We start from the raw sequence: 17,077 nt of genomic DNA, 5'->3' as shown, positions 1-17,077 counted from the left end.
TTAGCTTCCAATTACCATACCAATAGCATTTTTCTGAAAATTACTTTCTGTATTCAAATGCACAAAATAATTACAGAAAATCTTCATCATCATACATAGGCTTTAAATAAATAGAAATAACTAAAAAATGTATGGGGCTGAGCTTGGCATTTTTTCCCCAAGAGAATAGGTTATGCTAAGTCAGTTAATAGTCCAGAAATTTCAGAGACTAATAATATTAGACTAAATATTTTAAGTTTTTAGAAGTAATAAAAGTCTTTCCTCTAAAATAGTCTAACTCATATGCCATGGCCTGTCCTCTTTCCAACACAACAGAAATATATTTCTTACTTCTTTTTTTTTTTTTTTTGAGACGGACTCTTACTCGCCACCCAGGCTAGAGTGCAGTGGCGTGAACTCGGCTCACTGCAACCTTTGCCTCGTGGGTTCAAGTGATTCTCCTGCCTCAGCCTCCCGAGTAGCTGGGACTACAGGCGCCCACCACCACACCCAGCTAATTTTTCTTGTATTTTTAGTAGAGATGGGGTTTCACCATGTTAGCCAGAATGGTCTCGATCTCCTGACCTCGTGATCCGCCCGCCTTGGCGTCCCAAAGTCCTGGGAGTACAGGTGTGAGCCACTGCACCTGGCTAGTCTTTCTTCATTTTGTAGATCAGAAAACTGAGGGTATCAAAGAAGCTATGTGACTTTATTTAAAGCCGTTAATCTGTAGAAGTCAATGACAACTCAGGTTTCCAGACTGAGGCCAAGATGTTCCATCCTGCTGCTCAAATGCTCTTTCTAGTGCTGTGTCCTTCTTCCCCTATGCTACATAAATTGTGAGAACAAGAATTGGAAGATGCTTTCTTCAGTTATTGTTTGATGGCAATAATGTTTCTGTGGTTATTTGTACGTATCATCAAAACTAAAATGTTGTATTTCCAAGCATAACCTTACAACAATATATTTTGTTATTAAATAAGACCCAAATTTACAATTCAACACATGCTTCCTGAGTATTCTGGGAAACAAGGAAATGCCCAATCCTACAATTATGAATAGCAAATGCAACTGTATCAAATACACACAAAGAATGTTTATGAGATGTCTCAGAGAGAAAAATAGCTATAGTTAATCTTGACAGTCCTTTCTAAATCTTAGATTATTGAGAATGGGTTTTACCAGTGAATTCTACCATATATCCCAGAACACATTTTCATAATGACACTCATTATGAAAAGCAAGAACTAAGAGATTTTTTTGGGCTACCTGCTTGGTTTGGCCGTTGCCAGCTTGGTGACTTGATGACACCGGTGGATCCTACAGGCTTGAAGGCAGCTGCAGTTGTGAGGCTGGCTACTCCTGGTCTGCCGGAGGCTGGGCTGTCCAGGCTTTCGGGCATGCTCCGTGTGGAAGCTACTGAGGAAGTCAACTGTGGAGAAGGCTCCTGAGAGTTACTGTAAAGGAAATAAACATCTTTGGTGAAGCGGTAGCAACATAACTTAGCAACAATCCTTTCTTTTCAAAATCCATGAATCAATCAAAATCCATTGGTTAATTGATGTTTTAGAAAAGAAAATCTTTAAAGTCATGACTGAAGGACTGCCTCTCTTTAAAACAGAAAAAAAGAAAAGGGAGTCAGATTGCATTTGTTTTATGCTTTGAAAATTCTAAAAGGTCTACCACGAGAAATTAGACTATTGAAAATTTACACAATTAATCTTTTAAATGATAAAAATTTCCCTGATACCTCACCCCTTCCCAGTTACGCTTCTTCTTCTTCTTCTTTTTTTTTTAGATACAGGGGTCTCACTATGTTCCTCAGGCTGGTCTTCAACTCCTGGCCTCAAGCAATCATCCCACTTCAGCCTCCCAAAGCACTGGGATTACAGGTGTGAGCCACCATGCCCAGGCCAGTTACTCCTTCTACTCACATACTCACTCGTTCATAAATATTTAAGCACCTATTATATGCCAAATGTTGGTTGTGCTATGCACTGGCCACAAAACAAGAAACAAGAAACAACATCCCTTGCCTAACAGAACATCCAGTGTTATGCATTCATAATAAAGGGAAAAAAGAGACAAGACTGCCATTACCTTCTTTCAACCAGAGTTACCTGTTTAAACAGGAGGGCTTATCTATGCTAGTTCCAGTTTGGTTTTGAAGATCATATGGCCTTTATTACCAAGTCATTTGTTATTTATAATTATATATAACATCATTTCCAAAAAATAATAATTATAGGTAGCCTAAATTATAAAATATATGCTTTGGTATGATATAATATATAGCAGTGGTTATTTCTATCAAGTAAAGTATAACAATAATACTTAAAAGTAATACTTTCAGGCTGGGCGTGGTGGCTCACACCTATAATCCCAGCACTTTGTGAAGCCGGGTCTGGCAGATCACCTATCTCTACTAAAACTACAAAAATTAGCTAGGCATGGTGGTGGACGCCTGTAGTCCCAGCTACCTGGGAGGTTGAGGCAGGAGAACGGCTTGAACCTGGGAGGCGGAGGCTGCAGTGAGCTGAGATCGTGTCATTGACAGAGCGAAACTCCATCTCAAAACAAAACAAAAAAAACACAAAAAACAAACAAACAAACAAAACCTTTCTACTACTTAACTTTTCAATGCTGGTTGCTTAAAAAATTCCATACACAGAAATTCAAATTATTTCAATACCTGAAATCAATAGCTGGAGGAACAGACTGATAAAGACAGGGTAATATATTAACAAATTCAATAAAATACCCTTAATTAAGTAGAAATTATTTTAATAAAAATAAATTTCAAATTAAATATTGTCCATATTATCAAGTGAACAGTAGTTTATAATTTCCCCAGTAACTCTTAAATCTTATGTAAAACCTAACATAGTAAGCCCCAGACTGCCCATCCATAGAAGACTTAGTTGCAAAATTGGCCCTTGACTGGCATCTAGGAACTTAGCTGGTAAGCTGTGGCCAACAGTGACATAAAAGTTTCTCTAAATGCTGGCTGGGAGCGGTGGCTCACACCTGTAATCCCAGCACTTTGGGAGGCCAACGCTGGAGGATCACGAGGTCAGGAGATTGAGACCATCCTGGCTAACACGGTGAAACCCCGTCTCTACTAAAAATACAAAAAAATTAGCTGGGTGTGGTGGTGGACGCCTGTAGTCCCAGCTACTAGGAGGCTGAGGCAGGAGAATCGCTTGAACCAGGGAGGCGGAACTTGCAGTGAGCCGAGGTCATGCCACTGCACTCCAGCCTGGGCAACAGAGTGAGACTCCATCTAAAAAAAAAAAAAAAAAGTTTCTCTAAATGCTAAGAGTAGCTCTCTGCACCTTAACTGTTTGGATAAACAATACGGTTGATGTTGAACATCTGCTTTCCTTTTGAGAGTCTAGAATCTTGGTAGAAACTCACCACGAGGTGCCTATGTAATAAGCCCTTAAGAAACCTTGGGTATGTGGTCTCTACTGAGCTTCTATGGCAGCAACGCTTGGCATGTCTTGCCACACTTGCTGCTGGAGGAATTGTGCACTCCCTATGTGACTCTACTGGGAGAGGCCTCTTGGAAACTTGAGCCTCATTTCCTCCAGATTTGGTCCCATGCACCTTTTTCCTTTGCTGATCTTGCTTTGTATTCTTTTGCTATAATAAATTTTAGTCATGAGTGCAACTATACGCTGAGCCCTGTAAGTCCTTCTAGTGAAACAATAAACCTGGGAGTAGTCTTGGGGCACCTCTGACACTGAACAGTTTTGAAAAACTATACGAATGATTTTCTTGAAATATTGCTCCCTATTCTTGTTCTCTTAAATCAAGCGTCATAGAGCCATCAGCTTTTATTATTTTTGATCAGTTTAATTAAAAAAACGAAAACCTGCTTGATAATAAAACACGCTATATAATAAAAAACTTTAAGCACTTTAATAATCTTGATCATAAATAAAAAGTCAAAGACTGCCTCCCTCATGGGAATATTGAACACGATTATCAGTAAAGGCAACACAACAAAAAGCATTAATGGAATCAGGGTTCGAACATTAGAGTATAGTGGTTATGAGCATCTTTTACAAATTATTTTACTTCTCTAAGCCTCAGTTACCTATACTTTAAGTGGGAGTAACATTTTGCTCATAAGATTTCTATGAGACTTAAATATGATAATTATGCATAAAGTCCAAGGCACAGAATATAACCTTAACATATAAAAAGGATAATTACCATATTAAAAAATAAAAGTAAGCCTTATTTTCAACATTTTTACTCATCACAAAGAAATGATTTTTGAAATACTTATATATAGGTCATTTTCATTCTAGGATTAAATTACTCTTGCAGATTTGATTTTTAAAACTAATTAATAATGTATATAATCATGGTTCTAAGAAAAAAAAATTATGACCAAGCAATGCTAGGAATTATCGATGAAACAAAAATATATAGTCTGGAAAGAACAAAACCCAATCCATCACCATTTAATGTGTAGTCATCTGAAAGAATTAAAATTTAATTCCAGGAGAGCTGCCAGACAAACTGACTTAAAAAAGAGGAATTCAGTGTCAAGCTTAATATAGTTTGGGTGAAGGAACTGGTAATAGCAGCCCAGGTTATGAAAAAACCTAGAGAAGCATGACAGCCATCCTCAAATGTCTGACATGCAGATTCACTCTATGTGACTACATTGTTTGCCTAATTTCAAGGAGTGAAATCTACAGTGAGATGGATTTGCTTCAATAAAAGGTGCTTCCTAATATAAAAAATCTTCCAAAGGAAAAAAATCTGTGCCTAATGAGGCTTTCTGTGAGAGCCCTGTCACCAGAAGCTACTTAAGCAGAGGATGGAATGCTGCAGAACGAATTTAGCCATTTAGCCTGTGGGAGGCTCAGTTATGTTTCAGCATGACACACAAAGCCTTCTAAGATAAAACTACAATCTACCAGCCTAGATTGTATCACTATGCTATACAAACTATATTCTGGCCACCCCTACTGTCTGTCCACAATTCTACATTTTTTTTCCAGATTCTACATACGAGGTACATCTACCTACTCTCTCTCTACACCCATCCACATCTTATCCATAATAATAATAGAAGTAAATATAATATGCATCATGCACTGTGTTCAAATTAACATATATTATTTTGTTTAATTATTCAAGCCTCCAGCAGTAGAGACACTCCTTTTAATTCTGGACATTTGTTACCTGCATGGCATATAATTTTACACTGATTTGTAATAGTTGTTTTAAAATTACTATTAATAGTCACTTCTTTATGCATCTTGTCTCCTCCTCTACATTATAAAGTACCTGAGGTTGGGGACTTTACTGTGACTGTAGGTAAATTATTTAAACTTGGCAAATTTCCTCACCTGTAAAATGGTATAAAAATACCACCTTTATCCCAAGGTTACCGTTAATAATGAAATAAGAGATGAGATAATACATACAAATTACTTAGCGCAGTGCCCAGCACAGAGTATATGCTCAGGAAATAAAAGAGATTCTTACTTCTACATCCTGTAATATCTGGTTTGGTGATAATAAAATTAGCTATAAGTACATTTACTAAACAAGCATCCTTCATCTGCACTCAGAAATTTGCTTCTTGGATGTACTGTGGATCATTTGGGGGCAGGGTATTGACCCCAGACAAAATCTTGCTTCCTCAGTTCAGTTTTAAAAACACACAATACTTCTTAAAGTTCCCACAGGGTATCATACAAGCTAAATAAATTTCAGTTTTTGATATCTTTTGCACAGAGGTTTGTATACATTCTCTTTCAGAGGCCTAAGATGTTTAAATCTTAAACAGTACTTTAGTTACAAAGGGCTTGGAGTAGACTATAAAGAATTCATAGAAATCTAAGTTATTACTAAGGCAGTTTTTCCATTTATGCTTAAATCCAGAATTGATCTGAAGTTCAATTTCCTCTGAGGACAGAATTTAATTGAACCATTTAATGTTGTAATGGAAGACTATTAGGGTTTATCTAGACAATCACATATCTGAATATATGATGCCCAATCCTCTAAAAACCAAACATTTTTCCCCTAATTTTAACGATTAGCTACTATTTAAAGAGAACACATAAACATGTGGTATTGGCTGGCACAGTAGTTCATGCCTGTAATCCTAGCACTTTAGGAGGCCAAGGCAGAAGGATTGCTTGAGCCCAGGAGTTCGAGACCAACCTGGGCAACACAGCAAGACCTCGTCTCTGTAAAAAAACAAACATTGTACTAAAGATGAAAGGATTGGCTGGGCGCGTTGGCTCCTGCCTGTAATCCTAGCACTTTGGGAGGCTGAGGTGGGTGGATCACGAGGTCAAGAGATGGAGAGCATCCTGGACAATATGGTGAAACCCCATCTCTACTAAAAATACAAAAATTAGCTGGGCATGGTGGCGCATGCCTGAAGTCCCAGCTGTTTGGGAGGCTGAGGCAGGAGAATCACTTGAACCCGGAGGTTGCAGTGAGCTGAGATCGCGCCACTGCTCTCCAGCCGGGTGAAAGAGCAAGACTCCATCTCAAAAAAAAAAAAAAAAAAAAAAAAAGAATGGATTAAAAGTCACTGGCCATATTATTTTATATGTGGGAATAAAATATTATCAATAATCACTAGCAACACATTTCTAAAATTAATGATTAATGTATTAATATAGTACGGCATTGTTACTTAGATTGCTATTTTATTTCTGAACTCATGATTCAAATGTTTTTTCTGAATCTAAATTGTTTAAGGTGTACCTAAATCCTAAATAAAATTTAAATGTTTTCTAAATAATTCTAATGAGGAAATTGGTATAAGTCCATAAATACCCTGGGCTGATACCACAGATACTGATATTAAAATATGGTTATTTTAACTAATCTGCCAAATAAACAAGGACTGAAATGAAATAATAAATTGATATGACTTCTATCTTAAGAATACCAAGATTTTTGTTTCATTTTTTCAAAAACTGAAAATAGAGACAAATACACTAATAGAGCAAAAGTTTATTTTCAAGATGGAGCTAATGAGGAAAAAGAAAAGGAAGAAAAGCTAACTCTCAGTGTCAGCAACCTGATTTATCTTGAGTTTACATTCCTTTCCCACATTTGTTTAACTATTACAACAAATAAAGCTCAGATACAGATTAAGAACACTTGGGAATTTTAAGTCTATTTTCAAAAGAAAAACTCTGCTTGAAGAATACTTTTGAGAGTAACTTATTCTAATTACATGTTTACATTTTAAAGAAGACAACTGTACATCACAGGTTTAATTATCGATGTTTAAGTTAAACAGTTTTTGGCTAAAGTCTTACCAAAAAATGGTATACTAATATACAGATTCTGAAATGGCAGGAAAGGAGTATTTCTGGAAAGGCCTTAGTTACGAGCAATTGTTTATTTTATAGAATTCCTCTGTCAGGACTCCTTTAAAGGACCTGGACATGTAGAGAGAGTAACGAGTGTCCTTCCTTCCAGAATTCCATATTTAGAAGAAAATTTTTAATATTTTCCTAAGCAAAATTCTTTAACTTAGAGTTTGTAAACCAAAATTTAAAATATGATGTACTAACATATATTATAATGGAAATATATTTTAATGGAAAAATATATTTTAATGGAAAAAATAAATTTGGTATTATACTATATTTACACTTTTAAAGATTACTATCACACAAAAGTAAAAATCAAGATAAAATGTCTCTGACACATTTTATGATTACTCTCATACAAGATAAAATGTATCTGGTCTTTTGGGTACCCCTCTCACTAAGTTAGCAAGGGTCTCCTCAGGAAACCCCAGAATGCCAACTAGACTATCTTTTTAGAAACCATTTCCCTCTCTCAATATCAAACTATATTTTGTCTGTGTCCTGCTGTTAATAAGCAATGGTGATGACTACTAATACTTGCTCTAGAGGTGGGGCCACAGATAGCACAGTCAGTCCATAAATGCATGCACACTTTTGCATGTATATGCACACAGGTACTTTTCTGGAGAGAGGATCTATAGCTTTTACCAGGTTCTAAAAATGTGGTATAAGTGTACTCAAGTACTCAAAGCGTACTCTAAGCAACGTCAGTAACCTGCCTCTGTACAATCTCAGCCCTGACAATGAAAGACTTCTGCTCCCTGAACACTTACAATTCTGCAAATATATAATTTCAGGTGCTGTCTTAGAGAAAAATGTACTATCATCTTTCTCCCTTGTTTAAACACCTCCCTTAAAAGTTACCCAGAATAAACATATGTATATTTTGTTGTTGTTGTTTTGAGACAGAGTCTTGCCCTGTCGCCCAGGCTGGAGTGCAATGGCACGATTTCGGTTCACTGCAACCTCTGCCTCCTGCGTTCAAGTGATTCTCCTGCCTCAGTCTCCGAGTAGCTGGGATTACAGGCACCCACCTCCACACCCAGCTAATTTTTTGTATCTTTAGTAGAGACAGGGTTTCACCATGTTGGCCAGGCTGGTCTCGAACTCCTGACCTCGTGATCCGTCCGCCTCGGCCTCCCAAAGTGCTGGGATTACAGGTATGAGCCACTGCACCTGGCCCAGGTAAATATATTGAAAAATCTCTATAACAGTGGTTAGAATACAAACATCTAATCAATATCAGTTATATCAGTTATATAGCCTAGTTATATCAGGTTTTCACTAAGTATGTTGTATACTTTGCCACTGATTTTATGTTCTGTCGAAAATCATTGTATACAGTTATTTCACTGAGTTTATATCTTTAGTAAACACTTGTGATATTTTTATTTTTATATTATGCCTAAAAATTTCTGGCTTAATCCTTAAGCTTAATAGAAAAATCTATTTTGGTGTTTAGCATTTCCCAAATAGTGGAAATTAAGTTGCTTTTCCAAGCAAAACCTTCATATTTAAGAACTAGAATATGTAGTCAATCAAAATTGATCATTATTATTTTTTGTTTTTCCAAAAGGTATGTCTTACTAAACATTTGAAGATTCTAATACAGCTATATCTATGCAATAAAAGACAGAAATTCTACTGCAATTTAAATACTTGTACAATTACGTGGAATTGCACACCAAACATCAAGTATGCTAAGGAAAGATGTCACAAAAGGTTAAAAGGTGAGTTAATAATCATAGGACATACTGTGCTTGTGCATTAGCATGGCATTGACATTACAGTTAATTCAAAATTGGGCGCAAATCCCTAGAGCTCTAGGATGTTGTCACCCGGCCTGTTAATACAGTGGTGATGTGTTAGAGAAAGCAGTATCCTTAACAGCAAACCACCACTTGCCATATCTGCTCCCACAGTACCTTGTTTTCTTAACATGGATAGAGCCAGTTGATTTCCTTGAGGACTGCAGATAGGAAAAAGCTAAAGGCTTGGAGACAGGACTGATGCAAAGTGCATCCAAGAGCGAGTGATATCTTTCAGGAGTGTAGAGCCTGGTAAGCATTTAGAAAGAGTTTTAAGTCAAAAATCGCACTACCAATAGACGACAGTAGTTTTTAAGGTCTGTGATTTGAAACATTTCCTTTATGAGAAAGAGGGTGGGGAGAGAGAGGAGGACGGAGGGGAAGCACAAAGCAGCAAAGGAGGATAAAAGAAGCACCAAGAGTTTATTCTATCGCTTTACTCATTAATATAACATTGATTAGATTTTCACCAAAATGGTCACAGCCATCATTTAGAAAGCATTTGAAGCTCTAAAGACTATAGAAATTATCTAAAACCCCCAAACCACGAAAATAAAACCAATTTATTTCTTTTTGGGAAAGGATGCAATTTTATTTTTTTAGGGGACAGTAGTCTTCAGATCACCCTTTAAAGGTCGTGGGAGAAGATAAAATCAATAGAAACTTAAAATACTCATTAATACTTTATTGTTTCAAATATAAAACCTGAAAATCGTAAAAATCCAAGTGCCAATAAGCACACAACATGTAATAATCCACGCAACTGAGAAATACCATCCATAAATAGCAGCAATGGAGAGATTAAAAGGTGATTTTTAAGAAATAAACAGTAACAAATACTGTGAGATTCATCCACAACCTAAAATATCCACTACACAATTAAGAGCTCACAATAGAGCTATGATTGCTTCAAACAGATATGTTTTCTTTGAGGTGAATTGTAAGACAATGAAGAGCGCTGAGATTGCATCAGACAGACGCTGCACGTGTAGTTCTACCTGGTTTTTGCAGCAATAACAGCAGACACAGTAGCAGCTGCACTGCTCAGAACTGCAGCACTGTATCTAGCAGGAGAAGAGAAGGTAGAAAAGTTTCGAAAACCTTCGAAAGAATCTTCCACATTTCCTGTGGAGCTGCTTAAACTGACAGGTAGGGAAAGAAAAACAGGAGAGGAGCAAAAAGGAAAGTGAGAAAGGGTAGCATAATAAATACAAGAGAGTAACCATTCCATATTAATATCTAGGCATTATAAAAGTGTGAAGTGTCAGAAGTGTAATAGGAGTTCAGGTCATTTAGTTACTGCTGCTATGATTTCTCTCAGAAGATAAAAGCTGATGTATAATCCTCCATAAAGCTGATTTTGACATACAAATACTTTTGAATGTATTTAAGTTCACTAACTGTATTCCTATTTAAAATTACCTTGTATCACACATTTGAAGACTGACTTGCCAACAACTTAGCAGAAAATAAATCTAAACATGAAGTTTGAATTTCTATAAGCATAGAAAGAAGAAAAATTGTTTTTTCCCAAAAAGCCTCTATATAACGAGCTTTATGTTAGAGACGATATACACTGACAACATGACATTTTAATAAGGCTTATGTTTTCAGGAGAAGCAGGTACAACTGACTGCTTATTGAGAAGCAGCAATATGTATTAACATGAAAAGAGATAATTGTTTAAAATATTGAGAGTAAAGCTATTTAAGGAGGGAAAGGACCTTTGCAAAAATAAACAGATGTTCCAGTGAATATGATCAAAACATCACCTTTTTTGCTGAGTTTCATATTTCTATTTTCAGTTAGTTCTGTAAGCATTTTTAAATGCAGGCATAGCATTTTATCTTCAGAACTAATAAGTATTTATTACTTAAAATAATAATTCTCCCTTGGCCTTTCAGAAAAGAACAAATGCCTAGACAGGAATGAATATCCTATCATTACGACTGTAATGATTTTCAAATTGGTTATTAAGTAAAATAAAAAGAGTCTAAAATGCATAGTGTGAAACTTGTAGTCTCTCTTCTTCATTATGGGTGCAAGTTATCAATGAGCATCATCACTACAGTATGACCACTTTTTTCAATAGCCACCAACACAAAGTAATTACGTAGCAAACTCAACCTCTGGTTAAAGTGAGCTTAGATGTCTGAAACTATGAGGGTTGACATAAGTCTCTTTTTCCTATCACAAGAATTTGATAAGTCATTCTTCCAAGTTCCATAGGCTATAACTTTACAAAAACCATTAGAAAAAAAATTAATAGTTGCAAGCTATGTTTTCAAAATGACACAGAATTAAGTAATTTTTTTGATCTATCTAAGTCTATCCATTAAACTAAACTGTATGGCTAAGTTTTGACAACTGTCGTGAATGGTTAGAAAAGAAAACATCAGGGGCTGGAAAGAGAAAAGAAAGATGTTATCAATGGCAGAGCAGGGTAGGTAGCATGAATGTCAAAGGGAAGAATAAAGTTATCATGTGATTCCACTTCTGAGTTTCTGAATTACTCTGCATCTTTGAGACAATGGTTACTATTTGGAGACGTAGTGGTGAATAATAAGAATTAGAAAATCTAGTTAGAAATTAGAAAATTTTAGTCTATTAAAAATCACTTAAAAAAATAATTCAGCTAATTTATTCTGCTCCAGGAAGGAAACAGTAATGAACTTCTTTCATCATAGTGTATCACAAATAATAGAAAAGGATTTAGTATCAGCAGAATCTAGTGATATCTCATAAGCAGTTACTTATCTGAATATCTTAAGAAAATGGCTGGGCACCTGGTAACATATTGTGTATGATCTTTACCTGTCTTTGAGGCAAATGCTCTAATTCAGAAAAGGAGACTTATGACAAAGCCAGCAAGTTAACTTTTCCAATCACAAAGTGAATAAATAAAAGAGATTTCTTGATTCTATATTAGAAGTTATAAACTAAACCAAAATAAAAATACAAAAGCAGTGAGAAGTGCTGTTTTGAGGCTGAGTGCTAAACTTTCTCGTCTATATGTTAATGATGTCAGTTCTGTAATCGACAATCATCTTTTCTTTTTCAAACAGTTTAGTATACTTAAATTCACTACCAGTTTTGAAATTTAGAAACAAGAAGGAAAAGTCTACCTAGAATAAGTAGTTGCTACTTTAGAAAGTATGGCCACTTGGCTACCAATGGTTAACACCTGAGGAGTTGCAGGTGGGTGAGGTCCACTCTTAGGCAGGTCTTCCAGAGAACTGTCAAACCTAAGTTTTCAGAAGTAAAATATATAAGGCAAAGGAAATAGTAATGAAAAGTACAAAAGACATTTATCATCTATACCATCTTTTAAATGTCTATTAGTTCAATTTTGGGAACACTGTTTTTTTTTTTTTACTTCACATCTACAAATGGTTAAAACAAAAACCAACACTTCTGCCACCACAAAATATGGGCTGTTTTCCCCCAAATTCTTTAACATGACTACTTCTATGTAATAAAATATTATGCTTACAGGCGAAAAGAAAGTGGAAATTCCCATTCACTGACTATGTATTTTGAATGCTTTAAAAAAACTTAGGCTCCAAGAAGTTAATTAAGTTGCCCAATACCATACATCTAGTAAGGGTCAGGTGGAATTTGGACCAGGTCTGCCTGTACTATTTCCACTATATAATGTTTTCCAGCACATTGTGAGGCAGCTGCCTAAAAGTGTCCTATAAGAAAGCAACCAAAAAGTTCACATCAGAATGTTGTGTTTGTAGATCTGAAGTTATATGGATGTTGTTTGTCTTGATGTAAACAAACTATTTTATCTGCTCGTACAACAGATGGTGGCATGCAATCGCAGGGCTTTGTTTTGAGTATTCTTTACTTTGATTTTTTGTTATCTGTACTATTTTTTATTTAGAATGCCAGAATTAAATTTTAGAAGAACTATTGCCAGGTAAAGAAAAAATGAAAAACTCAGTGTTAAGTTCAATAAAAAGAAAGCATCAAGTATAAAGCTTTGGGAAGAAAAATAAAACAGGAAAAATACAAAATTAGCCATTAAAAAAAAAAAAAGTCTGCGGATAAAAAAATAGAATGGTCAGTCATTTTACACTGATTTTCAAATGAATTAAAAAATAGAAAAGGAGAGGTTCTATTCCTGTTTTTTATTCCACATTAGTCATACCTTTACCAGAGTGTTGAAAAAATGTAGACAGTTGAAGAAAAATGTTATGATAGAACTAAAACATTATTTAAGAGATAGAGCAGAAAGGTTAAGAGAATAAGAAACATAAGAACCATAACAAGGGTCAGCAAACCATGGCATGCTGGCCAAATTCAGGCCCTGCCTGTCTTTGTATGGCCTAAGAATAGTTTTCATATTTTTAAATGGTTAATGGTTAAGAAAATCAAAATAATAATATGATGACACACAAAAATTATATAAAATTCAAATTTCAGCATCCATAAATAAGGTTTTATTGAAACTTTACTGGAACACAGCCAGGTTCATTCTTCATATGTCTATGGCTACTTTCATATGATATGAGAACTGACCAATTGTGACAGACCATATGGCCTGAAAAATCCAGTACATTTCCTATCTGGACCTTTACAGAAAAAAATTTGCGACCCCTGTCCTAGAAAATAACTTCTCCACATAGCTACCAGAGTGAACTCTGAAAAATACAAATGTGATCATGTCTGTTGCTTAGTCTAGCCCTGCTCTAAGTGATCCTGGGCTACCTGTTCTTCAGTATTATGTCATGAAGCTTGTCCACTCTCTTTGGCTTGCTCCAGTCCACTGGGCCTTCCATTTCTTTTTGAAAAAGGCCCTGCTTCTTTCCCCCTCCTGGCCTCTGCACAGTCTCCTACTCCTCACTGTCTACAGCCCTCGCTCTACCACACCTTCACTGGGATAACTCCTAAGCATCCTCCTGGCCTCAGTTTAAACGTCACCTCCTCCCAGAAGCCTCCCTGATTCCCCAAGCCACCTTAGCTGCCCCTGTCATGTGCTGTCATAGCAGTCTGTACTTTTTACTCATAGAATTTGTTATTATTATACAATTTGTGTCATTATTTAAATCCAGACAATCTCAGTAGACTAGAAGTTCCCTGACATCAATAGTTACTATTATACATGAAGTGTAACAAAATGCTTACCATAAGGTTAACAAATATTTGTGAATAAAAGCTTGAAATTTATTTTTTCCCAATAATGAATTCACAATATTTGTATATTGAAACACATTTGTACCTTCTAAAGACTGTGTCACAATTCTGACTAAACAGATTTTTGCATAAGTGGACACATGATAACTTCAAAGGAATGGATAGTGTTCCAAAAATACCTTTAAAGAAATGTCCTTTATGATATTAAAACATTACAAATATTTCAGGAAAAAAGAAAATATGCGTATGAATTATTATCAATATCTACATATTACCACAGGACAGATTAAAAAGAAAAAAAGAAAAAGGATTTGGAGAAGTTGAGTCTTCCAACATCTCCATGAAATATGCTGACTGGAAAAAGCTGAGTGCCATTTGAGAATAAATTTCACATAAATCATGAAACACCTTTGGAGATGATCTCCATGCTTCCAAGCAAATGCACTTGGGAGGTTTCCCATGTGTTACACATATTGATTATCTCTTCGTTGCTTAGCCAAACTCTTAAAACCTGACTTAAGACAAAATCTTAAACTACCTTATTTACTATGGAACAAACATCAGTGTCCGTTCTCACTCTGACATTCCCCAATGTTTACTCCTTTTAGGTTGGAAGAAGCTCTGATTAACAGCATATCTGCAGCAGCCAAATTTTTGGCCTTGTCTTGCTTAAATGAGTTTTCATTTCTCACCACAGAGAGGTATGAAGACTTTCTCTTTCCCAGATAAAGTCTTTCCCTTTTGGCTTGCTTTTCTCAGGATACAAGAACAAAAAGCTATTGATGCAATGTGTCTTTTTCTGCACAATCTCTGCACTTGTTCAATAAGGTCCCTTGTGAACAATCTGTCCAGCAAATCAGGTGTGAGTTGTCCATCTACTAATTTACCATCCTTACCATCCTGTAGGACCAGTAAGAAGAATTCTTTTTCTATACCCTAGTCCTGACAACTGCCCAATAGCAACATTCTTATGCTGTGTACTCCATCTCCTCCCTTAATCTCAGTGGCCTCAATTATTCCATCTCTCCTCCTCTACTGGATGCTTTGAGTCCTCTTTTAAAATGCTGTAGTTTCTCTTAAAAACAACAGACTATCTTTACCTTCTATTTTCCTATTCCCCTTACCAGCCAGACTCTGAAATAACAGTACACTCACTTGACTGTCAGTCTTCAGTCATCTCAACTAGACTCCAATCCCCAACACTCTATGAAACTGCATCTTGCTAAGGTCACTGATGACCTTTTTGTGGCTAAATTCAATGGACAATGTGCATTCCTCATTTTAAAAACTGTGGTAAAAAATACGTAACATGAAACTTACTATCTTAACCATTTTCAAGTGCACAGTCAGTAGTGTGAGGTATGTTCACATTATTGTGGAAGAGATCTCCAAAAGTTTTTCATCTTGCATATTCGAAACTCTATACCCATTGAACAACTACCCCTACCCTCTCCACCTAGCCCGTGGTAACCACCACCATTCTACTGTTTCTATGAAGATGACTACTTTATTTTAATTCTTTTTTGGAGACAAGAGTCGCACTCTGTCACCCAGGCTGGAGTACAGTGGTGCGATTCCGGCTCACTGCAACCTCCACCTCCCTGGTTCAAAGGATTCTCCTGCCTCAGCCTCCCAAGTAGCTGGGATTACAGGCACGTGCCACCACGCCTGGTTAATTTTTGTATTTTTAGTAGAGACGGGGTTTCTCCATGTTAGTCAGGCTGGTCTCAAACTCCCAACCTCCCAAAGTGCTGGGATTACAGGCGTGAGCCACCGCACCTGGCCCAAAGATGACTACATTAGATACTTCCTATCAGTGGAATCATACAGTATTTGTCGTTTTGTGTGCATTCCTCATTTTACTTAGTGTCTGGCTCAACTGACTACTGCTTCTCTTTTCCTGTCATCTGTGCCTCAACCCTATTCACCTGCCTGTTTTTATTATTCTTTCACTGGCTATTCCGTTTCCTGAGAGTTCTCTGTCCTAGGCTTTATTTCTCTGTACTCTTAGTGACATTACTCTCTCCTGTAGCTTCAATACCACCTAATGTCCAGATTTATATCTAGCCCAGCTCTCCCCTATGAGCAGTAGCCCATATTTTGAATTGCCCTTTAGTTATTAGTACCTCTAATATCTCTCTATCTCAAATCATCTTTCACCATGTCCCAGTGACTCTACTTCCAAATTTATATTTTTAATCCATCGGTGGTGTGACGGGTCCCCTAGCAGGTTACTTAAGGGTATTATATTCAATGCTTGAACCTTGAGGGCCAGGCAGTTAGCTACGGCCATGGTGCCTAGCCAAGGAGCAGGTGTCCCTGAGAACCCAAACATCCTGAGGCATGGCTGGGAATATACCAAGGAAAACAGTCCTATTATATGCACACACGCACATGTGTGGGCGTACACACACACACACACACACACGGCGTACACACAAACACACACATACACACACATGGCAAAGAGCCAGAAAATTAGCTTAAAAGCAGCCTAGGGATGGGAGGTGCTGTGGGTCTCTTGGAGCCATACTGCTGCTGTCCAGTAGTGACCTGTATGTAAGTCCTCATAAACTCATCTACTCATCAAGCTGGACTTGCCTGAGTCATTCTTTAGTCTCTTGGCAACTTCCCAGTTTTCCCAGTTTGCAGAGGTTGGGGGGGGCATTATAGTCCCAAGTTTTTCTCATTACACCATCCATCTATCCCACTTCTCTGCTACCACCCTTTCTCATCTAGACTATGATAAGCACTAACTTATACTAGTGATTTAAGAAC

General features: G+C 36.7%; 1 protein-coding gene across 20 annotated transcripts in view; it reads right to left on the bottom strand.

Moving 5' to 3' along the window:
* Positions 1 to 17,077, bottom strand: part of LOC102132539 (PDZ and LIM domain protein 5) — a 216,903-nt gene that overhangs the window by 46,838 nt on the left and 152,988 nt on the right. For 12 of the 20 annotated variants that reach the window (XM_065545244.1, XM_074040164.1, XM_074040167.1 and 9 more), the window contains 4 exons: positions 12,283 to 12,402; positions 10,156 to 10,299; positions 9,275 to 9,406; positions 1,249 to 1,436 (listed from right to left, as the gene is read on the bottom strand). In XM_065545244.1, coding sequence (XP_065401316.1) covers positions 1,249 to 1,436; positions 9,275 to 9,406; positions 10,156 to 10,299; positions 12,283 to 12,402 — 584 coding nt within the window. The remainder of the gene's footprint in view (positions 1 to 1,248; positions 1,437 to 9,274; positions 9,407 to 10,155; positions 10,300 to 12,282; positions 12,403 to 17,077) is intronic. The other 8 variants (XM_074040169.1, XM_065545247.1, XM_005555462.4 and 5 more) reach the window with 2 other exon arrangements.

Source organism: Macaca fascicularis, chromosome 5, assembly GCF_037993035.2.
Source record: "Macaca fascicularis isolate 582-1 chromosome 5, T2T-MFA8v1.1".
Classification (NCBI taxonomy): Eukaryota; Metazoa; Chordata; class Mammalia; order Primates; family Cercopithecidae; genus Macaca; species Macaca fascicularis.
This window is presented reverse-complemented; position numbering and strand designations above follow the sequence as displayed.